Source organism: Nicotiana sylvestris, chromosome 5 (genome assembly GCF_000393655.2).
Source record: "Nicotiana sylvestris chromosome 5, ASM39365v2, whole genome shotgun sequence".
In the NCBI taxonomy this organism is placed as follows: Eukaryota; Viridiplantae; Streptophyta; class Magnoliopsida; order Solanales; family Solanaceae; genus Nicotiana; species Nicotiana sylvestris.
The window spans coordinates 120175579-120195204 of NC_091061.1; the positions used below are offsets into that span (position 1 = coordinate 120175579).

Here is a 19626-nt window from a genome sequence, read left to right on the forward strand (position 1 = left end):
TTGTCTCAAGATTTTAATCGAAACTTGTGATACACTTAATTGACCTTGGTATTAGTAATGCATTAGAATTTCTTTGGAGCATCATAAACTTAGAAGTGTGTACTGGAAATAATTTATCAATCAAGTGACATCAAGGGCCCTTATAATAGCCACACAATTTTGAGGCTTAAGTAGTTCAATAAAATTTCATATCATTTTCTTCAAATGTCTTCTTAACCTTTTTTTAAAAAAAAAAAAACATATTCGCTATTAGAGAATTTTTTTGGATCTTACGCACTCTGTTCTTCAGCTGCTTGATGAATATCATGCCGTCAAAAACAATAAGAAAGGTGTCAATTCTTTAGTTTCTCTTATTTTTTTTTCTAATAGAAATGATTTTGAACATTACAATGAGAGCTGCCAATTGATATGGAAAACATTAAGGCAAAGCTGGTCTTCCCGAAGCAGATGATGAAGCGAGGTCATGTGCCCTCTGGTGCAAATGCCTTGACCAAAATTCTACCTAAATTGTCAAAAATCCTAAATTGAGGTTTCCAAGCCTACAAGAAAAATTTTATTCTCAGATTTCAAATCCAAAACCTCACATTAAGGATAGCAAAAAAAATATCACGTTACACTCTTTGGTGGTTGTTTAAGCAGAAAAGTTTAAGACGCTTTTGCCAACTTCAATTATCAATAATAAAGAAGGTAAATCTTAGCCAAGCATAATTAACTTTGGATCCAAACATAAACAGCGAAAAATAACGAAAGGTAAGAATGTATCAGATTTATTGATGTCATAATCTTATATCAAACATGAGAATTGGGCTTAAATCTGAAATAAAAAAGAATTGCAAGTGAGAGAGCAAAGAGGAAAAGTGGAGCAACTGTTCCTCCGTGAGAGATCCCCCCCCCCCTTCTTTGAGCTTGCCCCTATATATATATAGTTCTTAGAACTTTCATTCAGTGGTCTTTGACCAACATGCTTTTCTGCGACTGTCCCCTTTGTCATTGCTTGAACGCAATATTGACCTGACGTGTGCTTCGATGATTTGACCCCGAGGACGGCCGAGGTGTTCTTTGCTATTTCGCCACCTAGGCTGGATCCCGGCTTGGTCGACCCCCTATCATTCCTATTGGGGGAGACCACTACAGTCAGATTTTGACCCATACAGTTAGCCCCACAACCCGTCGAGGTCGTCTCTTAGCGGGTTCGAGGGCGGACTTTGTCGACTCACAAGTTTAGGAGAAATCTGAATATTTACGCCTTGAGCGAGGTTTTTATATCGAGGCGATAGCGTAACGCTTCAACGATACCCTTGGACCGTCACATCCGTTCGGAGTTGAATCATTGTGTTGATTCGAAATGTCACTTGTAGTTACTGTCATTATGACACACGTTCCCTATAGATTTAACCGTTTCTTGTACCCTATTAGTTTTGATTGGTGACTCTCGGATTTCCCGCTCGGGGGGATTTATGTTCCTATAAATAGGGGAAACTCACCATTGTATTGCCACCATTTTCAATCTATCAGAGGAATTTTGTGAGTCTTTACCTTTTCTGATACCTCAGATTTTTAGTTCACTCTCCTGTTAGTCGGAAATTGACGTCACTGTCTTCCCTCTTACTTCCCCCTGCTCATTCACTCTGTTCAATTCGAGATAAATGGCTGGTACTTCTTTCTGCGCTGACATACTTGCCTAAGTTTCACTGCCGGAAAATGATACTCTCGCTCCCGGAGGAGTGGAAATGGCGGAGGATGAGGGAGTTCCAACTGTGGCCGAAATATTGCCCTGTCCGGAAAAGCTATGGACCGATTTTAACAGCCTTGCTGGAGAGGAACCAGAACCTATTTCCTCTATTATGGATGAAGCGGTGATTACGGAACTTAAGACCAAATGGGGGATTCCGCCCCATGTTGAGATGTTGCGGGCGGTGGGAGACAATATTGTTCATTTTGACCGCCCAGGATATTGTGTGTTCTACGCATATCCTTTCATCGTCGGGTATACGCTTCCTCTCCTTTCCTTGGTGGCAGACTTCTACCATTTCTACGAGGTATGGCCGGCTTAACTTTCGCCGTACGTATATAAACCGTTCCTCATGCTGCTCAAGTTCGCGGAGCTAGCCGGTCGGGAGATCACTCTGGGGAATATGCTTAATATTTTTGCCCCTCAACTTATTCGAGGTACGATAATCCACATGCGCCATCGAGGAACGAGGAGTCTGGTGGTGAAGATGGACGATAGAACCAATCGTCATTTCTACAAAAGCTACTTTTATGTGCGGAGCACCTTGTGACGGGCTCTGCAGGGTTCCCAAAGAGGTGGAACTTCGCACGTAAGTTTTTTGTATCTCCTGTCGAAGTGATGGTCGGTCATTTTTCTTTGGGCTGTATTGTTAAATTGTTTTTTACTTTTACAACCGAGAGACTACCCCCTACGCCTGTTGACGATATCTGTGAATGGGTGAATGCCATTCTTCCTCATATGGCGGGGGTTCGCGAATGGGCGTCCTTCTATGAGAAATACGGGCGTAAGCCCCTTACTAGTAAGTCAACTAGTTGCAGCTTCTATTTTTTGCCTTGCAATTTGACCTCGTTGCTCACACGACCATTACTATTAACGGGGAGAGTGTGAAGGACGAGGGCTCCTCTGCTCGCATTCCGTCAACTGACGTCTTCTGTTCAGCCTACAACGAGGTCTGCTGCCCGACCTACACCGAGGGCTACTTAAGTTGAGCCCACGACTGGAGCCGTGTGCATCGAAATTGTTCCCCAATCTGGGACTCCGGCTCCCACTGCCCGCTCAACTGATGAATCTTCCCATGCTGAGGACGGGGAGGGTCCGTCGAATAGACAACAAGTGGAGTCCGAAATAGCTTCTCCAACCGTAGTATATTCAGAGGGCGACCTTCCCTTGACGGTGTCTGAAATGGGCAGTGATGCTAACCCGTCCACGGAGGTAAACCCAGCGGTCGAGACCAACCCGATGGCAGAGACTTCGTCTGCTGTGATTGATCAATAGACTACTACGATGGGAAGTCGGGGTCCGAAGACCGCTATTTCCACTTTGGGCGGGCCTTCATCTTTCGGACCGAGTCGTGCTTCTTCTTCAGCCGCAGAGAGGGGAAAGGGTGTCGTGGTTGACGACTACGAGTCTGAATTTTTATCTCATCTTGATCCTGATGATGTTAGAATGTTTGAGGAGGGCATTACCCACATGGTGGTAAGGGCGGGAGGTCTGTCCCATGTATTTGAGATTCTGTTGGAGATTAACCTTCTGCAGGACACGGTGGGCTTGGTACCGCAGTTTGACCTTTTGTGCTCTGCCACAGAGCGTGAGGCTCTTTGGGACGTTCGTGACGTTGATTTGATGCATGAAGTTGCCACTATAGGCCTGAGGGTAAGTTTCCCCTATTCTTTCTTTCGTGTTCATTTTGTTTTTGGCGACCTTGGCCCTTACTGTCTCTTTTTTTCTTTTTTGGGCTTTTAGTCATACATGTTGGAGATTGAAAGTGCTCGTAGGGCCGACACTCAGGCCAAAATTTTTTTGATGATATTGGAGAAGTATCGGCGCTACTGCAACAAGTGCCGTGAGATGCACGAACGGCTCAGGGCGAACGCCGGTAGTCAATATCTCGGGGAGGAACTGGAGAAGAGGGATCATGAGCTGATGCAGTCTATTCGTAGGAATAGCGAGCTCGATGAGCTACTTTCTTAAAGGACGAAGAACTTGAGTTGGAAAGGGGGTCACTGCAGAGTGTGAGCATCTTCAGACAAAGGTGCTGTCATTGCAGTCCGAGTTGGATCAAAATGCCATCAGAGTTGAGGCTTTGAGTGCAGAGTGGATGGGGAAATTAACTGAGCTGGAGAGGAAGGTCTCCGAGTTGGAGAGTGTCGAGAGTGCTTGGATGTCAGCTTCAGCGAGGGCTGCGGCGTTGGAGGACACTATTCGCATCCTTCAATCCGAACAGAAGTCTGAGAGGGCGACGACTATGCTTAGGGAGGCGAGGCTCGAAGAGCATATTGGCGAAATTGACCGGGAAGCTTCAACCTTGGGAGATCGGGTCGCTGTTCTTGAGGACAAAAAGGCGCAATTGTTGGCCCAAGCTGAATCTGCCTCTGCCGTTATTCCTCACAATTTGCACGAGCTCTAGGTCCATGCCGAAGCCCAGCGGGACATATATAAGAGTTTGTGGGAAGTGGGCAATGTTTCTGAGGCCGCTTATGAAGGAGCTCGGTCGAAAGCACGAGAGGCTCGTGTTAACTGTGGCTACGATCCTGCGACACCGGACGCCAGTGAGGATGTTAATGCTGAGGAGAAATTTCCTGGAGATGGTGATGGGGAGGACGGAGGTGATGACGTCGAGTGAAAAGTTACCTTAGTCTATTTTTTTCTGTTTTCTATATTGGACCGGTTTGGCCGTGTATAATCTGCGGCCATCTGCGCAACTGTCTAAATAAAAGGGGTATTCATCGTTGTACGTCCTTTGTATTTCTTTTCCTTCCCCTTGCTTTACACATCTTTGGCGTAGACTTTCGGATTTTTGTATGGTGAATTCCTGATTTTTAGGGAAGCCAATTTTAACCGGACCGAATAGGATTTCGTCATGTGAGTCCGAAAGGAGTCTCATCGGATTTGCCTATTTGGGCGAGATCGACTTTTGACTTATCGCTTTAAGAAGATTCATCCTTGACTCAAACGAGATTATTTGGATTCATTGTTTTGGATGAAGTTAGTCTTGACTTGAGTCATTCGAGTGGGATCAAACTGTTGTTGATTTGGACGAAGTCGCTCTTTTCATATATATATTTGAGCGAGGTCGAACTTGGAGTTTGTAGCGAAATCAATTTTTTAGTAAGTAAAAAAAATATACGATGATGACTGATGGCTGCAAAGGCGTTATTGAGGATAAGATCAGGATGTTAGTCCGCATAATTCGAGCAGGGTCGAACTTTCCCTTTTGTGATGTCCTTTTGCCGTAGGGGTGCTATTTCGAGCTAAATGTTGAAATATTAACCCGTTATGATTCGAACGAGGTCGAACTCTTCTTCTTTTTTTGCAATGGCTCTTGGCTGTAGGAGTGTTTTTTCGAGCTAGTGTCGAAATGTCAACCCGTTATGATTCGAACGAGGTCGAACTCTTTTTTTTTTTGCAACGACCCTTGGCCGTAGGGGTGTTTTTTCGAGCTAATATCGAAATATTAACCCGTTATAATTTGAACGAGGTTAAACTCTTCTCTTTGGCGATGTCTCTTGGCCGTAGGGGTGTTATTTCGAGATAATGTCGAAATGTTAACCTGTTATGATTCGAACGAGGTCGAACTCTTCTCTTTTGTTATGTCATTGTCAGATTTTGGCGAATCATAGGCTACCATACTGTTTGTAGACATCGGAGCAGATCCTGGTGTACTCGATTTTTTTTTTTTGGAGAGTTTTGGGTGTCCCCTGGGGGAGTCCCAGTTTTGCTTAACTCCTGTGTTTCCTGGGTGAGTCCCAGTTTGCTTAATTTCGTTTGCATTGGAGAGTATGATGACATGGAGTGTAAAACGCTGTTGTTTTGCTGACTTGGGGTGTCGTATGCGTTCATTTCATGCATATACTGGAATTTCCCTGTATCTAGTCCCTTCATCGTTCGGCTTAGAAAACTCGCCGGTAGGCGGGGCGATGAATTATACATTGAACTTAGAGACGTCCCCCTCATCGCCTCGTTAAAAATCTCCCTGAGAAAACCTGATTGGGACAAAACCCGGGTGTTGGAGAAAGAGTACGACTTGAGGGGTGTCATTTTTCAGTTGTTTTGTAGTAGTTTTCCTTCCATTGTTTCTAATTGGAATGCCCCTTTGCTTGTTGGCCCGTGCGGCGCTTGTGCTTCTATTTGAGCAAACAACAAGGGGTAAACAAAAATGGGATTTTCCTTACCTCGATCAATGAGTCGGTGAACGAGGATAGACTTATTGCGTTGCTTGCTCTGCCTGGCATTTAGATGGTTGATTGAACGATGGTTTTTAGATTCGGCGGCCGTATTCGGCTCTTTTTTTTAAAGGTGCCCTAGCTCCGCATGGGTTGGATTCTCCTTAACTGCTGCGGTGTTGAAGTCGAGTCCCGGTTTGCTCTCGTCTGATTTGTACCCATAACAAGGGAGACATGTTATACTTTGTTCGTGGATCATCCGATGTGTGGAGGGGGGGATGTGAGAGTAGGGTAGGATGTGCCCATTCTTTTATAGGATTGCGCAGCAGGTGTCGTCCTCTCGTGTGTGGGCTTTGCGTGGATATTGGTTGTAACTTCTGCTTTTAGCATGTGAGGTTTACTTATTACTCTTTTGGGTGGGTGATTACATTTCACCGATTTTGGATTTGAAGGAAATTAGAAAATTTGGCTAAGAAATCCCCACAGACGGCGCTATATTGTTTATGCAAAAACGTTTAAGACTCTTTTACCAACTTCAATTATCAATAATAAAGATGGTAAATCTTAGCCAAGCATAATTAACTTCCGATCCAAACATACATAGCGGGAAATAACGAAATGTAAGAATGTATCAGATTTATTGATGTCATAATCTTATATTAAACACGAGAATTGGGCTTACATCTGAAGCAAAAAAGAATTGCAAGTGAGAGAGCAAAGAGGAAAAGTGGAGCAACTGTTCCTTCGTGAGAGATCCCCCCTCCTTTTCTTTGAGCTTGTCCCCATATATATATAGTTCCTAGAACTTTTATTCAATGGTCTTTGACCAACATGCTTTTCTGCAATTGTCCCCTTTGTCATTGCTTGAACGCAATATTGGCTTGACGTGTGCTTTCGATGATTTGACCCCGAGGACGACCGAAGTGTTCTTTGCTATTTCGCCATCTGGGCGGAATCCCGGCTTGGTCGATCCCCTATCATTCCTATTGGGGGCGACCAATATGGTTAGATTTTGACCCATACAATGGTATATAAGATCTTCCTTTGAGGATAGAATGAAATCTTTGTATAGTTGATCATCATGAGTCTTTACAATGAATTTATTAGTTGGCAAATTCAGCTGGAAATGTATACTAACTCAATAACGAAACCTTTACAAGAAAATTTGATCAGGTCCACGAGAAAGAGCGACACAATCATTTTATGTAACCACTTAACCTAACTTCCACCACGACATAGTTTTCCAACCCCGCACGAGCTTGTTGATCAACATTTCTATTTCCTATCTCAAGCACGAGTCTTATTCTTCGAGCCCTACTCCTTCCTCCCTCTCTCCCTGTTCCTACCATCTAAAACAGAACTATGGAATATAAAATGGCGGAGCCACATGCACCCAAAGGGTGTTGTCGGAAAATTATATTGTTTAGCTCGGTAACTTTTAAAAAAGTATGTATATATACTATATAATGACATCCCGTGACTTCTTGGTGAGTTTGTTTCTTTATATTTTGACTCTTCTTAATAAAAATTCTGGCTCCGCCCCTGGGAATATAGACGCCATTTACTGTGCCATTTAATCTAATTTTCTAGGCCTTTCCAGTTATCTGTTGCGACACAAAAATCTGTGTCACTTGAATTTCTGTGGGTTGAAGCTCTCCGGCTACCAAAAAGAAATAGCTGAGTGTTACCAAAAATTCCCAAATATAGATTCATGTGATAGCTATATTTATACGGAAAGCAACATCAAAAGAATTGTTCCTTGAAGAACTCTGGGAGAGAGAGTGCAGCGTTGAAACTAATTTATAAAAATAATTGTGGACGGACGAAGTAAATATTTTTTCGTACCAATAGAGCTGTCAATATGGGCCGGACCAGGCTAGCCCAGTCCAGTCCACGTGGGCTTTAGCAATTGATGGGCTACGCTGGGCTAGCCCACCATTTTGATGGGCCTTATAATGGTCAGCCCACCCCAACTCTATGTGGGTCGCGGGCCCCCACAGGCCGGCCCATCATTTTTAAAAATATAATTTTATATTTTTTCTTTAAGTTATGACCTAAAAAGATAATTATTTAAAAGTTAAAAAATATCTTATTGGAAAAAATTCGCAAAACTTAATAACTTTTTATATTGTTCCAATATATCACAATAAATATTAAAAAAAGTAAAAGACAGGACTATATATCATTCACTAAAAGTCAAAACTTAAAACAAACTATTCAAGAGAACGTTCATGATGCTTATGAGATATCCAACACATCATCTTTCATCAAACACATTTGAATCCGCTTGTGACAAGGCTGTCTTAACATCTTCACTTTCATCTACAATTCATATGCAATATTAATTAGTTAAATGTTAAAAATAATTAAATTATAAAAAATTAATAATATTTAAATTCACATAAAAAAATATTACCAGTTTGAGTTCGGGAAAACCAGTGCAACCAATTTCAAGTAGTAACAAGTGTTTGGACATTTTCATAATAAATGCAACTTTTGTACTTTGTAAGAACACGCCACCAATGCTAAATGTTGATTCCAATGGTACAATGGCAATACGAATGCTAAGTACATCACGCACTATCATTGAAACATCGGGATATTTTCTAGAATGGTCCTTCTAATACATGACAACATCATCTCTTGAAACTTCTCAAGATCAAGTTTTGGTTCCTTTTAGTAAAGATCCAATTTTGACTTTCCATCTCTAAAGGCAGTATACTTTTTATTTTTTATATATTTTAAATAAATATTTTATTAGGCCCACAGGCCGGCCCAACCCAGCCTTAGTCAAGGCTCACGGGCTACGGGCTTACTCGGGCCGGGCTTAAAAGCCTCGTTTTTAAACGGGCTCCAAAAATTCTAGCCGAGCCCTGCTAAATCACAGGCTGGGTTGGGCTGGCCCAACGGGCCAAACCCATATTGACGGCTCTACGTACCATCTTGCGTGCACTTCGACTAATTTCACGGGATATCTAACACTTCCTTCTAGCAATAAGTTGTTAGGAAGCGTGCTAGGCTAATAGAAGGAAGAATAATTAAAGAGACAAACAAAAAAATGGCACTAGACAAGACAAGATTTACACAGTTCAACAATTTTTGCGTAATCCACGGCCACGCGTACTCCAAAGCCACACAAAAGAATATTTTTTTATTACTGAAGAGAAAGAAGAAGTTGCGAAGATTGACATGCAAATAAAAAGGTAAATACCCATTTTATAGGCATCTGAATGTCCTCCTAAAGTAATCAACTTATTCTTTTGTCTTCTATCATAGATACCAAGTAACTCCATTCATCAAAGCTTGAATAGATACGAATAAAATACCTAATGATTTTTTGGTCGGCTGAAATTAAACTTAAAACCCCATAATTTTCACACATTTCATTGAATATTAGGCCACACATGCACTTCATTGACCATTAGACCACACACTCACGTGCAATAAAACATAGATAATGCAGATAATACTTTTATCATATTTTTTGAGGAATTTTCATGGAGAGTTAAGAGTGGCTGAAAGAACATCAAAACCTTTATCGCCTCCAACAGATTTAACACTTGCAGAAAAGCAAAAAAAAAAAAAAAAAAAAATTAGCACCAAAATCATTCAAAATGTTTGAACCCTCAAAAGTGCTGGCTTTAGATTTCATTCCATAATTCTATATTGTAATTCCCTCACCTCTCTTGAGATCAGGAAAAGCGCTTCCAAAATTAGATTCCCAAAGCTAAAAGGAAAACTTCAAAATTAGATTGGCAATCATAAAAGTGAACCTAGGTATTCAAATTCGATGGAGAAAAAAAAAGAAAAGGAAAAAAGACGTATTCAAATTAATCCACAGGAACAAATATAGTAGAACCCTGTTGAAGAACCCGCCACGGCAAGCACAGGAGAAACTTTGAATCGAGCCTAAACTCATAGTAAAACATTCATGCTGCCGATTTTAAAACAAGACGATCTTCTACATAATTTCAAGTATAATGATACACAAGCTCAGTAACAAGGTCAAATTTGACAAACCAACAAAAAAAGTCTTTTAAGATCTAAAAGTTTACTTTATTCCCACAATCGACATAAGAAACTGAAGCTTGTCATTCACTTCTGCCAATTCGGATGTGTTCCTGAACGTAGATGGCGGCTCCACTCCAGTAAAGATGTATAATGCCTTTAGTTCATCTACCAACAAAGGTTGAGGTGTGGCTCCATATCCAACGATTGTTCTCATTGCATTTATCTTCTCCCATATTATCTCCTCACTGTAGAACTCCTAGCAACATCATTAAATTAAGAAAAATGAATCTTCATAGCTTCAGGTGTATTGGCAGGTAGGAGCAAAGAATGAAACCAACTACGTACGCAGCGTGTTTAAAAAAAAGAGAGACCATAAGCAGTTGTCAAGCAAACACATGTAAGCAGTCAAGAACATAGAGAACGAAGCGTACAAACATCATCGATATCAATAGTACTAGCGTTTGGCAGCCCCCAACTAACTTGAAGTTAAGGCATATGGTTGCATGAAATTGAATTGATGGATATATACAGTTCAAACAGAAGGCAACAGACACACCCAACACTCATTGCTACAAGGCTGCTTCGCTGCTGCATCACATCCTACTGGTTTCAATGAATCAACAAAACACAAGCAACAAGTGCAGGGCGCAAATGGCAGTTCTTGAAACACACAATTCCCCAACAAGCCCAATAGTTTCTCTCTCTTGAAAAAGCTGTCTCTAGGTATTAGAAGGCAAGAGTATAGCAACTATGAACCTGGAACATAAGTAATGCTTTACTAGTCTAGCAATATTCTTCTTCTAATACTCCACAAGGGCAAAGATTTTGGATGATTTTACCTCCTGACACACACACAGAACCCCGAATTCCCAATCGGGGAAGACTAAAGTTGGTTATCTTACTTGAACAAACAGCAAGTAACATATAGAATCACAGAACTCTGGCTTTCAGACAGCCAGACTCTGGGAATCTGAAACAATTCTAAACAACTTTAAAGGGGGAAAATCAATACAAAAGGAATTTAAGTCCAAAATGGATTTCCCAGAACTTTGAAAGGCTTTGGACAGTTAACAGGCTGCAAAATGCAATCCACTCTTCCACAGGGAAGAATTCTTCTCCCCCTCCAAGGGAGATACCTTTAGCCTCTCTTCACATAACTATTAGCCATCAACTAACAATATGTTGAGGTACCCCCACCCCCACCCCCACCCCCCAGAACAAGAAAAAACAAAAAAGAAAGATGATAAACTGGTCTCAAAAGAAAAAACTTCAAAACTCAGAATTTTCACTTTCTTGTCCTAATAAGAGACAAGTGCTGGATGTATCAACCCGCCAAGGCCGATGCAAGTGGGTTCACACTAATGTTGTTGGACCACCCCGTGACAAAACTATCGAACAAAAGAATTGGGACGCAAGATATGAAAGAAAAAGCGCTAAAAACGATGGAAGGAGATAGCCAAACTAATGCAAGAAATGAAGTCAGAATCATACCTCTCCGCTAACTAATAAACAACTAAAGTCAACACTTAAGCTTTACAAGGAACGAAACTAGGTGAACGTTAAAATAAACTATTACCAGCACTCTAACCTGCAAGGGCTGAAAGAGCCCTTTTTGACAGTTGCCTTTATTTTTTTTAAATGAATCCCCTTATTAGCAGAATATTTCACAAGAAGCTGCGCAACAGTTACTAGAATTTCGTAACTGACATTATGCTACGCATAGACAAATGCCTGGATTAACGGCCATCGATTGACGTTCTGGACTTGCACCATAATATATGTTACAGATAAAACCTTAGTCCCATCGTAGTTCATACACACTGCTTGACACTATTAACTTCCTTTTGGAGGATTATGAACCTCCTTAGGACCCTCTTTAGTCATCATTGTACTTTATGCTTTGTCACACAGAGTATCTGGAGGAGAGACATATAATTATTAACTCATACTTCATTTAAATGCTGTGAAATAATTACAGTAATAGTTTCTGTAATGTGCAGTGTTTTTCTTTCCTTCGCAGATGAAGTTTAGGTTTCTTCATGAAGAGTGACATTTGTTGCTAAGACAAGGAATATATCTTTCATGAGTAAGTTAAGACAGGAAAAAATCTGAATAATACTAATATCTGCTCAAAGAAATTTTAACAGCAAGTATAAGAAACAAAGCCAGCTAGTGTAGCCTACGTGTGTTATCAATCAAATTGATCATTTTTTCCGGAGTAACATTGAACAAGAGAAGCAACGATATACAAGAGGATATCCCTCTTGGAATTTCCATTAATTTTTCCAATGGAACAAAATAAGGTGGCAGATTCAAAAATAGAACTGACCTTGGTGTGTTTGGCCTCAAGAATCCCTGCTCTTCCAGGTACATGAGCGACACCACTCGCATTCACATTTTTCTTTTGATCAGTCGTCCCTTTTCTTTCAGATGGAAGGTTCCCATGGACATCGGCTGCCTTCCTTTGAGCGTCTTCTGCAGCCACCAGCTTATCCTTGCTTTTCACTTGGCGAGAAGTATCTTTAGCAACATGCTTGCCATTAGATACTGCTTTATGATCCTTAGTTGAATTCGCAGCTTGCTCAGCATCCTTGCCATTTCTCGCATCTCTTCTTCCGGGCGATGCTTTTTCCGTCTCAGCAGCTTTCTTGGCCTTTTTGGAAACACCACTTTGATTGACCTCGTCTCTTCCTTCTTTGGTCTCTCGTTTCACTGGTAAATGCTTCTCGTCTTGCTTCACCTTGACTTCATCCCTCACCTCCTCCTTTATTTCCACCATTTTCACATCACTATCTTCCTGCTGCTTGTTGCTTAACCCCTCCCCTTTCTCTATTATTGCAGCAGTTTTCCCTTCGTTTCCTTTCTTCTTTTTGTGGTGTTTCTTTGAGCTTTTGCTGATGTTTGGTTTCTTTGTTACTTCTATGCTCTCCTTTTCTTCTGAAATAACCTCAGGTCCTGTTTCAGTTTTTGTTCCTTGAATCTCTCTCACAAGACTATCTACTTTCTCATCTTTGCTATCCGTTGGCTTCTCTACTACTTCTGAATTCTTTAAGCTGTGGTTATCTTCCTTAGGTGCATCGCCTACATATACCTCAACCAAATTCCTCTCTGGCAAACCTGTTGTTAAAGTAACATCTTTTTCACCCTCATTTTTTCCCCTGGCTTCTCGGGCCACCAAATCCAAACCCTCAGTTCTCTTAATTTTCTCATCAGATTCCCAGTTTTCTGCTTCTTTCCCTCGTTCCGTCTCCAAATTCATCTCCTTCACTGGTCCCTCATTCTCTCCTTCCAAGTATTCACCAACATCTTCTTCATATCCTTCCTCTTTGCCACCTTCATCTACATTGATCTCTCTTTCTTCCTCAGCTCTTCCAAAGTCTTTATCTTCGTATCCCCCGCTCTCATCCATCACCAACTGAATCCTCATTTCAACCCCTTCTTTTGAATCCTCCATTTCTTTCTTTTCCTCATCTTCCATCACCATTTCTCCACCAAAACCAGCACCTTTTCCTCCTAATTCTTCATCATATTCCTCTTCATCGCCATACATTTCTCCATACTCCAATAATAAAGGTGGCTCTGACCTTGGAAGCAACTTGTTCATAAGCTTCTCAGTACAAGTATAACCAACAAAAGCAAGACCAAAAGGGACCGAAAAGGCGAATCCAAGTGCAGAAATAACAACAAGTGGAGGAAGAACCACTGGTGCAGAAGAGACAACAATACCTGTGATCGTAACCTTCTTCCCTAGCCACAATCCTTTGTTCAGAATCCATCTCATCTTACTCTCTTTCACTTCTCCCTCATAATCATAATCATCATCCTCTTCTTCCTCCTCTTCTTCTAAAGAAGTATGCTCCACTATCCTCCACTCCATAATTTGATCTCCCATCCTACAAACAAACATAATCACATCTCAGACCAAACGAAAAATTGAATAATTGACAGTTATTCAATCTTCAGAACCAAAATTATTTCTTTCAAAAAGAAGAATAAAAATAACACAAATTAATCCCAACAGAGGAAAAAAAAACACTAGCTGATTTTTTTCTCATTTGTACAGGCCCACGCTTAGTGGATAGAATTACTCAATATCTGTTCATTCATGGAACTAATCAAGGCAAGCGCAAGCTAGTCCAAACACCACAGTTATTTAAAAAAAAACACAAAACTAAAGATTAGAATTTATGATAGCTCATTGGAGGAGCTTGCTTGCCCATATAAAAGAACTAGTTTTTGTGCAAGTAGCAAAATTCTATGAGTTGTAAACATAAATCCGAGGAAAATCAAGCAAAATGAGTAAGAAAATCTTTATGGGTACACCACTAAAAAAAGGTCTATTCCTTGAACTATTTAAGTGAAACTATAAAAATTCCCATTTGGTTTTGGCAAAAATATGAAATACCCAATTGGATTCTAATTATAAATCCAAGAAAATAAGCAAGAAAACATACATACATACAGAGGCACTCCACTAAAGAAACAAACTACTATAACTCACCTGAAAAACGCTAGAAGTGAAGCTTATACAGCAGTACTACTACTTCAAGAATGTCATGACACAAGAACCCGTTTGAACAAAAGAGAGAATTTTGATAGTGTACGTTTGGGGGGTGGGGGGTTGGTTTGTTTGTTTAGGATAGGGAGATAAGCATGACCAAATAGTGGTATAGTAGCACATAGAGATTAAAAGATGCGTTGGGAAGATGGGCGTGACAGTTGCAGGGTAAAGAAGACGCCAGGCGTCGCAGTGGAATAGCTCAAAACTGCATGCAAAACATTATGAGGCAATTGCAGACGTTTCCACGTAACACATAAGGGACCTGCAGTGAGACAGAGGATTTGCCACTACGCAGCCCAAGGTGCTGTCTCCTTGCTTGTTTCTTAAGTCCTATATTTTAAAAAACATTGAACATTTGTGAAATTATGCAAAATATCCCAGTAATCAATTATGAAAATATTATATTGCGGATGTTTATTTATTACGTTGCTTTAGATATTCTTCCTGAAAAAGATTATCCATTTGGAACTCTATTAAACTTTATCTACAAACAATTGATGCGATTGCAAGCAACTTAATGAAATAACTTGCAGCAACTTCTTATTAAACGGACAGGTTGCGAGCAATTTATGCAGACAATTTACAAGCAGCTTGACAAGAGGGGTCGCTCTGATGGTAAGCAACCTCTACTTCCAACCAAGAGGTTGTGAGTTCGAGTCTCCCCAAGAGCAAGGTGGGAAGTTCTTGGAGGGAAGGATGTCGCGGGTCTATTTGGAAAGAGCCTCTCTACCCCAGGGTAGGGGTAAGGTCTGCGTACACACTACCCTCCCAAGACCCCACTAAGTGGGATTATATACTGGATTGTTGTTGTAATTTACAAGCAGCTCAAGAAAAGCCTCACAACTGCTTCCTGAAAAACCTTGTAGCTACGTACTGAAAAGTCTCGCAGCTGCTCTATAAATAGAGAAGATTTTAGTTCATTATGTACATCAGTTTGAAGTTGAATAATATATCAGTCTCTATCTATACTTGTCTTTGGTTAATTTACTTTATAATCAATATTTTATAACACGTTATCAATAAGAAACTCTGTCATCACAAACAAATACTTTGAGAGTATCAAAGGTACGAACTTTCTTTATCTAAATAATGTCAAATCTTTCTAAACTTGAATTTGTTGTCCTGGATATATCGGGAAAAAGCTACACATCTTGGGTGTTTGATGCTGAAATTCATCTTGATGCAATGGGTCTAGCGGGCACCATTAAGGTAAAAATTGGGCATCAAACTAAGACCGTACCAAAGCAATGATATTCCTATGCCATCACCTTGATGAAGGCTTGAAAATGGAATATGTCGTTGTTAAAGATCCAGTCATTAATATGGTGCTTATGCTTTCCTGAGCCGAGGGTCTATTGGAAATAACCTCTCTATCGTCACAAGGTAGGGGTAAGGTCAGTGTACACACTACCCTCCCTAAACCCCACAATGTGTGATATTACTGGGTATGTTGTTGTTGTTGTTGTTGTTGTTGTCGTTGTTGTATATGACAACCCGAACATGGTCGTTCTTCCGCAGGCACATTATGATTGGGCTCATTTAAAGCTACAAGATTTTAAATCTATCATTGATTTTAATTCTCCTATGTTCAGAATTACTTCCCAATTGAAATTATGTGACGATAATATTACTGATCATGATATGCTAGAGTAAACTTTCACCACTTTTCATGCCTCGAATATACTCTTAAAATAACAATATCGAGAGATGGGAATCAAAAATTATTCTAAACTTATTTCACTTCTTCTTGTGATCGAGCAACATAATGGGCTATTAATGAAAAATTATGAAAGCCGACTTACTGGTTCTTGTCCATTCCCTGAAGTGAATATAAGATGAACTTTCGTGGAATAGATCGTGGCCTCAACCGTGGTCAGGAAAAAAATTCTAATCATGGTAATTATAATTCACCAAAGAACCCTCCTACGACAGTGGAAAAGGAAGGAACAAAAGCATGAAGCGGGGCAAGCAACAAATGCAGAAAATGCATGCTATAGATATAGATGAAAAGGACTCTGGTCACGTATCTGTCGTACGCCAAAGCACGTGGTTGAGCTTTATCAAGCCTCCCTAAAGAAGACAGAGAATATGCTGAAGCAAATTTTATTTCTGAAGATAATGTTGACTTCATGCATTTAGACGTAGCTGATTACTTTGTACTTCCAGAAGGAGAAACAAGTCATGTGATCGGTGATGAATTTGTAGAATTTTAAATATTTTAATTTTTGTTGTTTATATTAGATAGTATGGTTATGTAATTTTTATATTTAAATAAAAGTCATGCTTTGATAATGATGTTTACTATAATGTTTATTTTATATCATTTCATTTTGAAGAATATGAATATTCCTCAAATTATGTTTGGATCAAAGTTCAATCATGAAGACATTTGTGTGATTGATAATGGAACAACTCATGATATATTCATAGGGAAAAGGCAAGTGTTTCTACAATTTTTCGTAATATAAGTTTGATTGAAGGCTCTGAAAGAGCCATTATATTTCTGTCTAAGGGAAGAAAACCTATTATATACAATGCATTGTTCTCTTTCAAATACCGAAGAAACTTGTTGAATTTTATAGATATCCGCTAGAATGGGTATCATGTGGAGACGATAGATGAAATGTATGTGAAATATCTTTGTTACAAAAGAAGTATCTGGCCAGAAGTACACTATAGAAAAGTTACCGACTTTATCTTCTAGACTATACTATTCAAAGATTAATGCAGTTGAAGCACACTCTATCGTAAGCCAAAAGTTTACCGATTCAATACTTTTGTGCTTTGGCATGACAGTTTGGGCCATTCTGGATCAATAATAATGAAACGAATTATTAAAAATTCAAGTGGGCATCCTTTAAAGAACATGAAGATTCTTACAATGATAAATTTTCTTGTGATGCTTGTTATCAAGGCAAAATGATCACTAGATCATCACCAATGAAGGTTGGCATTGAATCCCCTGCCTTTTTAGAGTGTATACATGGGATATATATGGACCTATTCACCCAACCAGTGGGTTGTTTAGATATTTTATGATACTAATAGATGCATCTTCAAGGTGGTCTCATGTATACCTATTATTGTCTCGCAACCTGGCGTTTCCAAAGCTATTAGCTCAAATAATTCAATTAAGGGAATAATTCCCAGATTATCTTGTAAAGGCTATTCGCCTTGATAATGTTGGAGAATTCTCATCTCAAGCTTTTGATGATTATTATTTATCAGTTGGAATAAAAGTCGAACACCATGTAGCTCATGCTTATACTCAAATATGGCCTTGCAGAGTCATTTGTTAAACGATTGTAATTGATAGCAAGAACACTACTTATGAAAGCAAAATTGCCCACTATTGTTTGGAGCCATGCTATCTTGCATGCAATATCACCTGTTCATCTCAGACCGACATATTATAATAAATATTCTCTATCACAATTAGTTTTTGATCATGAACCAAAATATTACTCATCTACAAATTTTTGAATGTGCTGTATATGTGCCAGTAGCACCACCATATCGAGTAAGATGGTCCCCGGAGAAGATTAGGAATATATGTTAGATTTGAATCACCCTCTATTATTTGCTATCTTGGTGTCGAACAATGGTGCTTGCGTTGCGGGAGATGCCCGCCCGTAGGGCCCGGCCTGCTTCCCGCCCGAAAGAACCGCTCACTAGCTAGCCGGACTAGTGGGGCCCTATCTGGAGACATACTGAAAACCAGAACCATTAATAGGAGATTTATTTACTACTCGATTTGTAGATTTCCGATTTGATGAAATAAATTTCTCACAATTAGGGGGAGAGAAAAAGGAAATCAAAAAGAAATTGTTGAAATGTTTCATCATTATCTCATTTTGATCCACATACCCCTATATGTAATCAGGAGGTCCAGAAGATCATCTATTTACAGAATATAGCAGATCAAATGCAGATGCGTTTACTGATTTGAAAAGGATAACTAAGTTACATATCCCTACAGAGAATCTGCCAATCCGAATTGGGGTCCCAGCAGGACCATCTACTAGCATGAGAGCTAGTGAACCTAAAGTACGCCTGAAGCGTGGTAGGCCTTTGGGTTCGAAGGATCGAAATCCTATAAAAAGAATATCAACAAATGATCAAAATGATACTATGAAGGGATCTCCTGGAGAGACCCAAGATTTGATAGTTTTGAGATTCCCCAAGAAATCAATGGACCCGAGGCTCAAGTGAGCAAGGAACTTTTAATAAGTTCTACTTGTGATGGGATTAATTTAAATCGATCTGAAATAGTGGTGGATAATATTTTTGCATATAATATGGAACTCAATATTATGTAAGATAGTGAGGATCTTGAACCCTGATCTGTCGAAGAATGTGGACAAAGATTTGATTGGCCATAATAGCAAGAGAAAATTCAACCAGAATTGGACTCATTAGCTAACAGAGAAATCTTTGGACTAGTAGTCCAAATACATATGGGTATAAAGTCAATTGGACATAAATGGATTTTTGTGTGAACAAGAAAAGATAAAAATAAAATTGAAAGATACAAGGCTCGCCTTGTCACAATAACTTGAAGTGACTATGATGAAACATATTCACCCATTATGGAAGCCATAACATTTCGATATATGGAAGCCATAACATTTCGATATCTCATCAGTTTAGCCCTTCATGAAAGGCTTGAAATACATTTAATGGATGTAGTTAGAGCTTATACGTACGGTTCACTTAATAATGAAATTTACATGAAAATCCCTAAAGGATTTTAAATGACTGAAGCATATTCAAAATCTCGAGAAATGTATTTAATTAGATTACAAATATCTTTCTACGATTTAAAGCAATCTGGGCACATGTGGTATAATCACTTCAGTGAATATTTTACTGAAAGAAGGTTACATAAATGATGTTATTTATCTATGTATTTTTATAAAGAAAATGACATCATAATTTGTTATACTTACTGTTTATGTTGATGACATAAATCTTCTTAGAACTCTAGTAGAGCTCCAAAAGGCAACTGAATATCATAACAAAGAATTTGAGATGAAAGATCTTGGAAAGATAAAACTTTATCTTGGTCTGCAAATCGAACATTTAGCAAACATGATCTTTATTCATCAATCTGCCTATACAAAAAGAGTCTTAAAATGCTTTTACATGGACAAAGCGCA

General features: G+C 39.6%; 1 protein-coding gene across 2 annotated transcripts; it reads right to left on the reverse strand.

Annotated features, from left to right (window-relative positions):
- Nucleotides 1–9839: 9839 nt before the first annotated feature.
- On the reverse strand, nt 9840–14665 carry LOC104243266 (uncharacterized). Of its 2 annotated transcripts, none has more exons than XM_070174084.1 (3): nt 14408–14665; nt 12236–13799; nt 9840–10162 (listed from the first exon to the last, which is right to left on the reverse strand). In XM_070174084.1, the coding sequence occupies exons 2-3, from the start codon at nt 13796–13798 to the stop codon at nt 9947–9949; spliced, it is 1779 nt and encodes a 592-aa protein (XP_070030185.1). In that variant the 5' UTR covers nt 13799; nt 14408–14665; the 3' UTR covers nt 9840–9946. The 2 variants fall into 2 exon arrangements, with proteins under 2 accessions (XP_070030185.1, XP_009796732.1); XM_009798430.2 differs by having other exon boundaries at nt 10018–10151.
- Between the last annotated feature and the right edge of the window lie 4961 nt (nt 14666–19626).

Excerpts from the sequence above, each read along its gene's own strand:
- LOC104243266 (XM_070174084.1), bottom strand. The coding sequence starts at position 13,798 with ATGGGAGATCAAATTATGGAGTGGAGGATAGTGGAGCATACTTCTTTA. Across the intron at positions 10,163-12,235 it reads TTGAGGCCAAACACACCAAG|GAGTTCTACAGTGAGGAGAT; the intron begins GTCAGTTCTATT and ends TGATGTTGCTAG.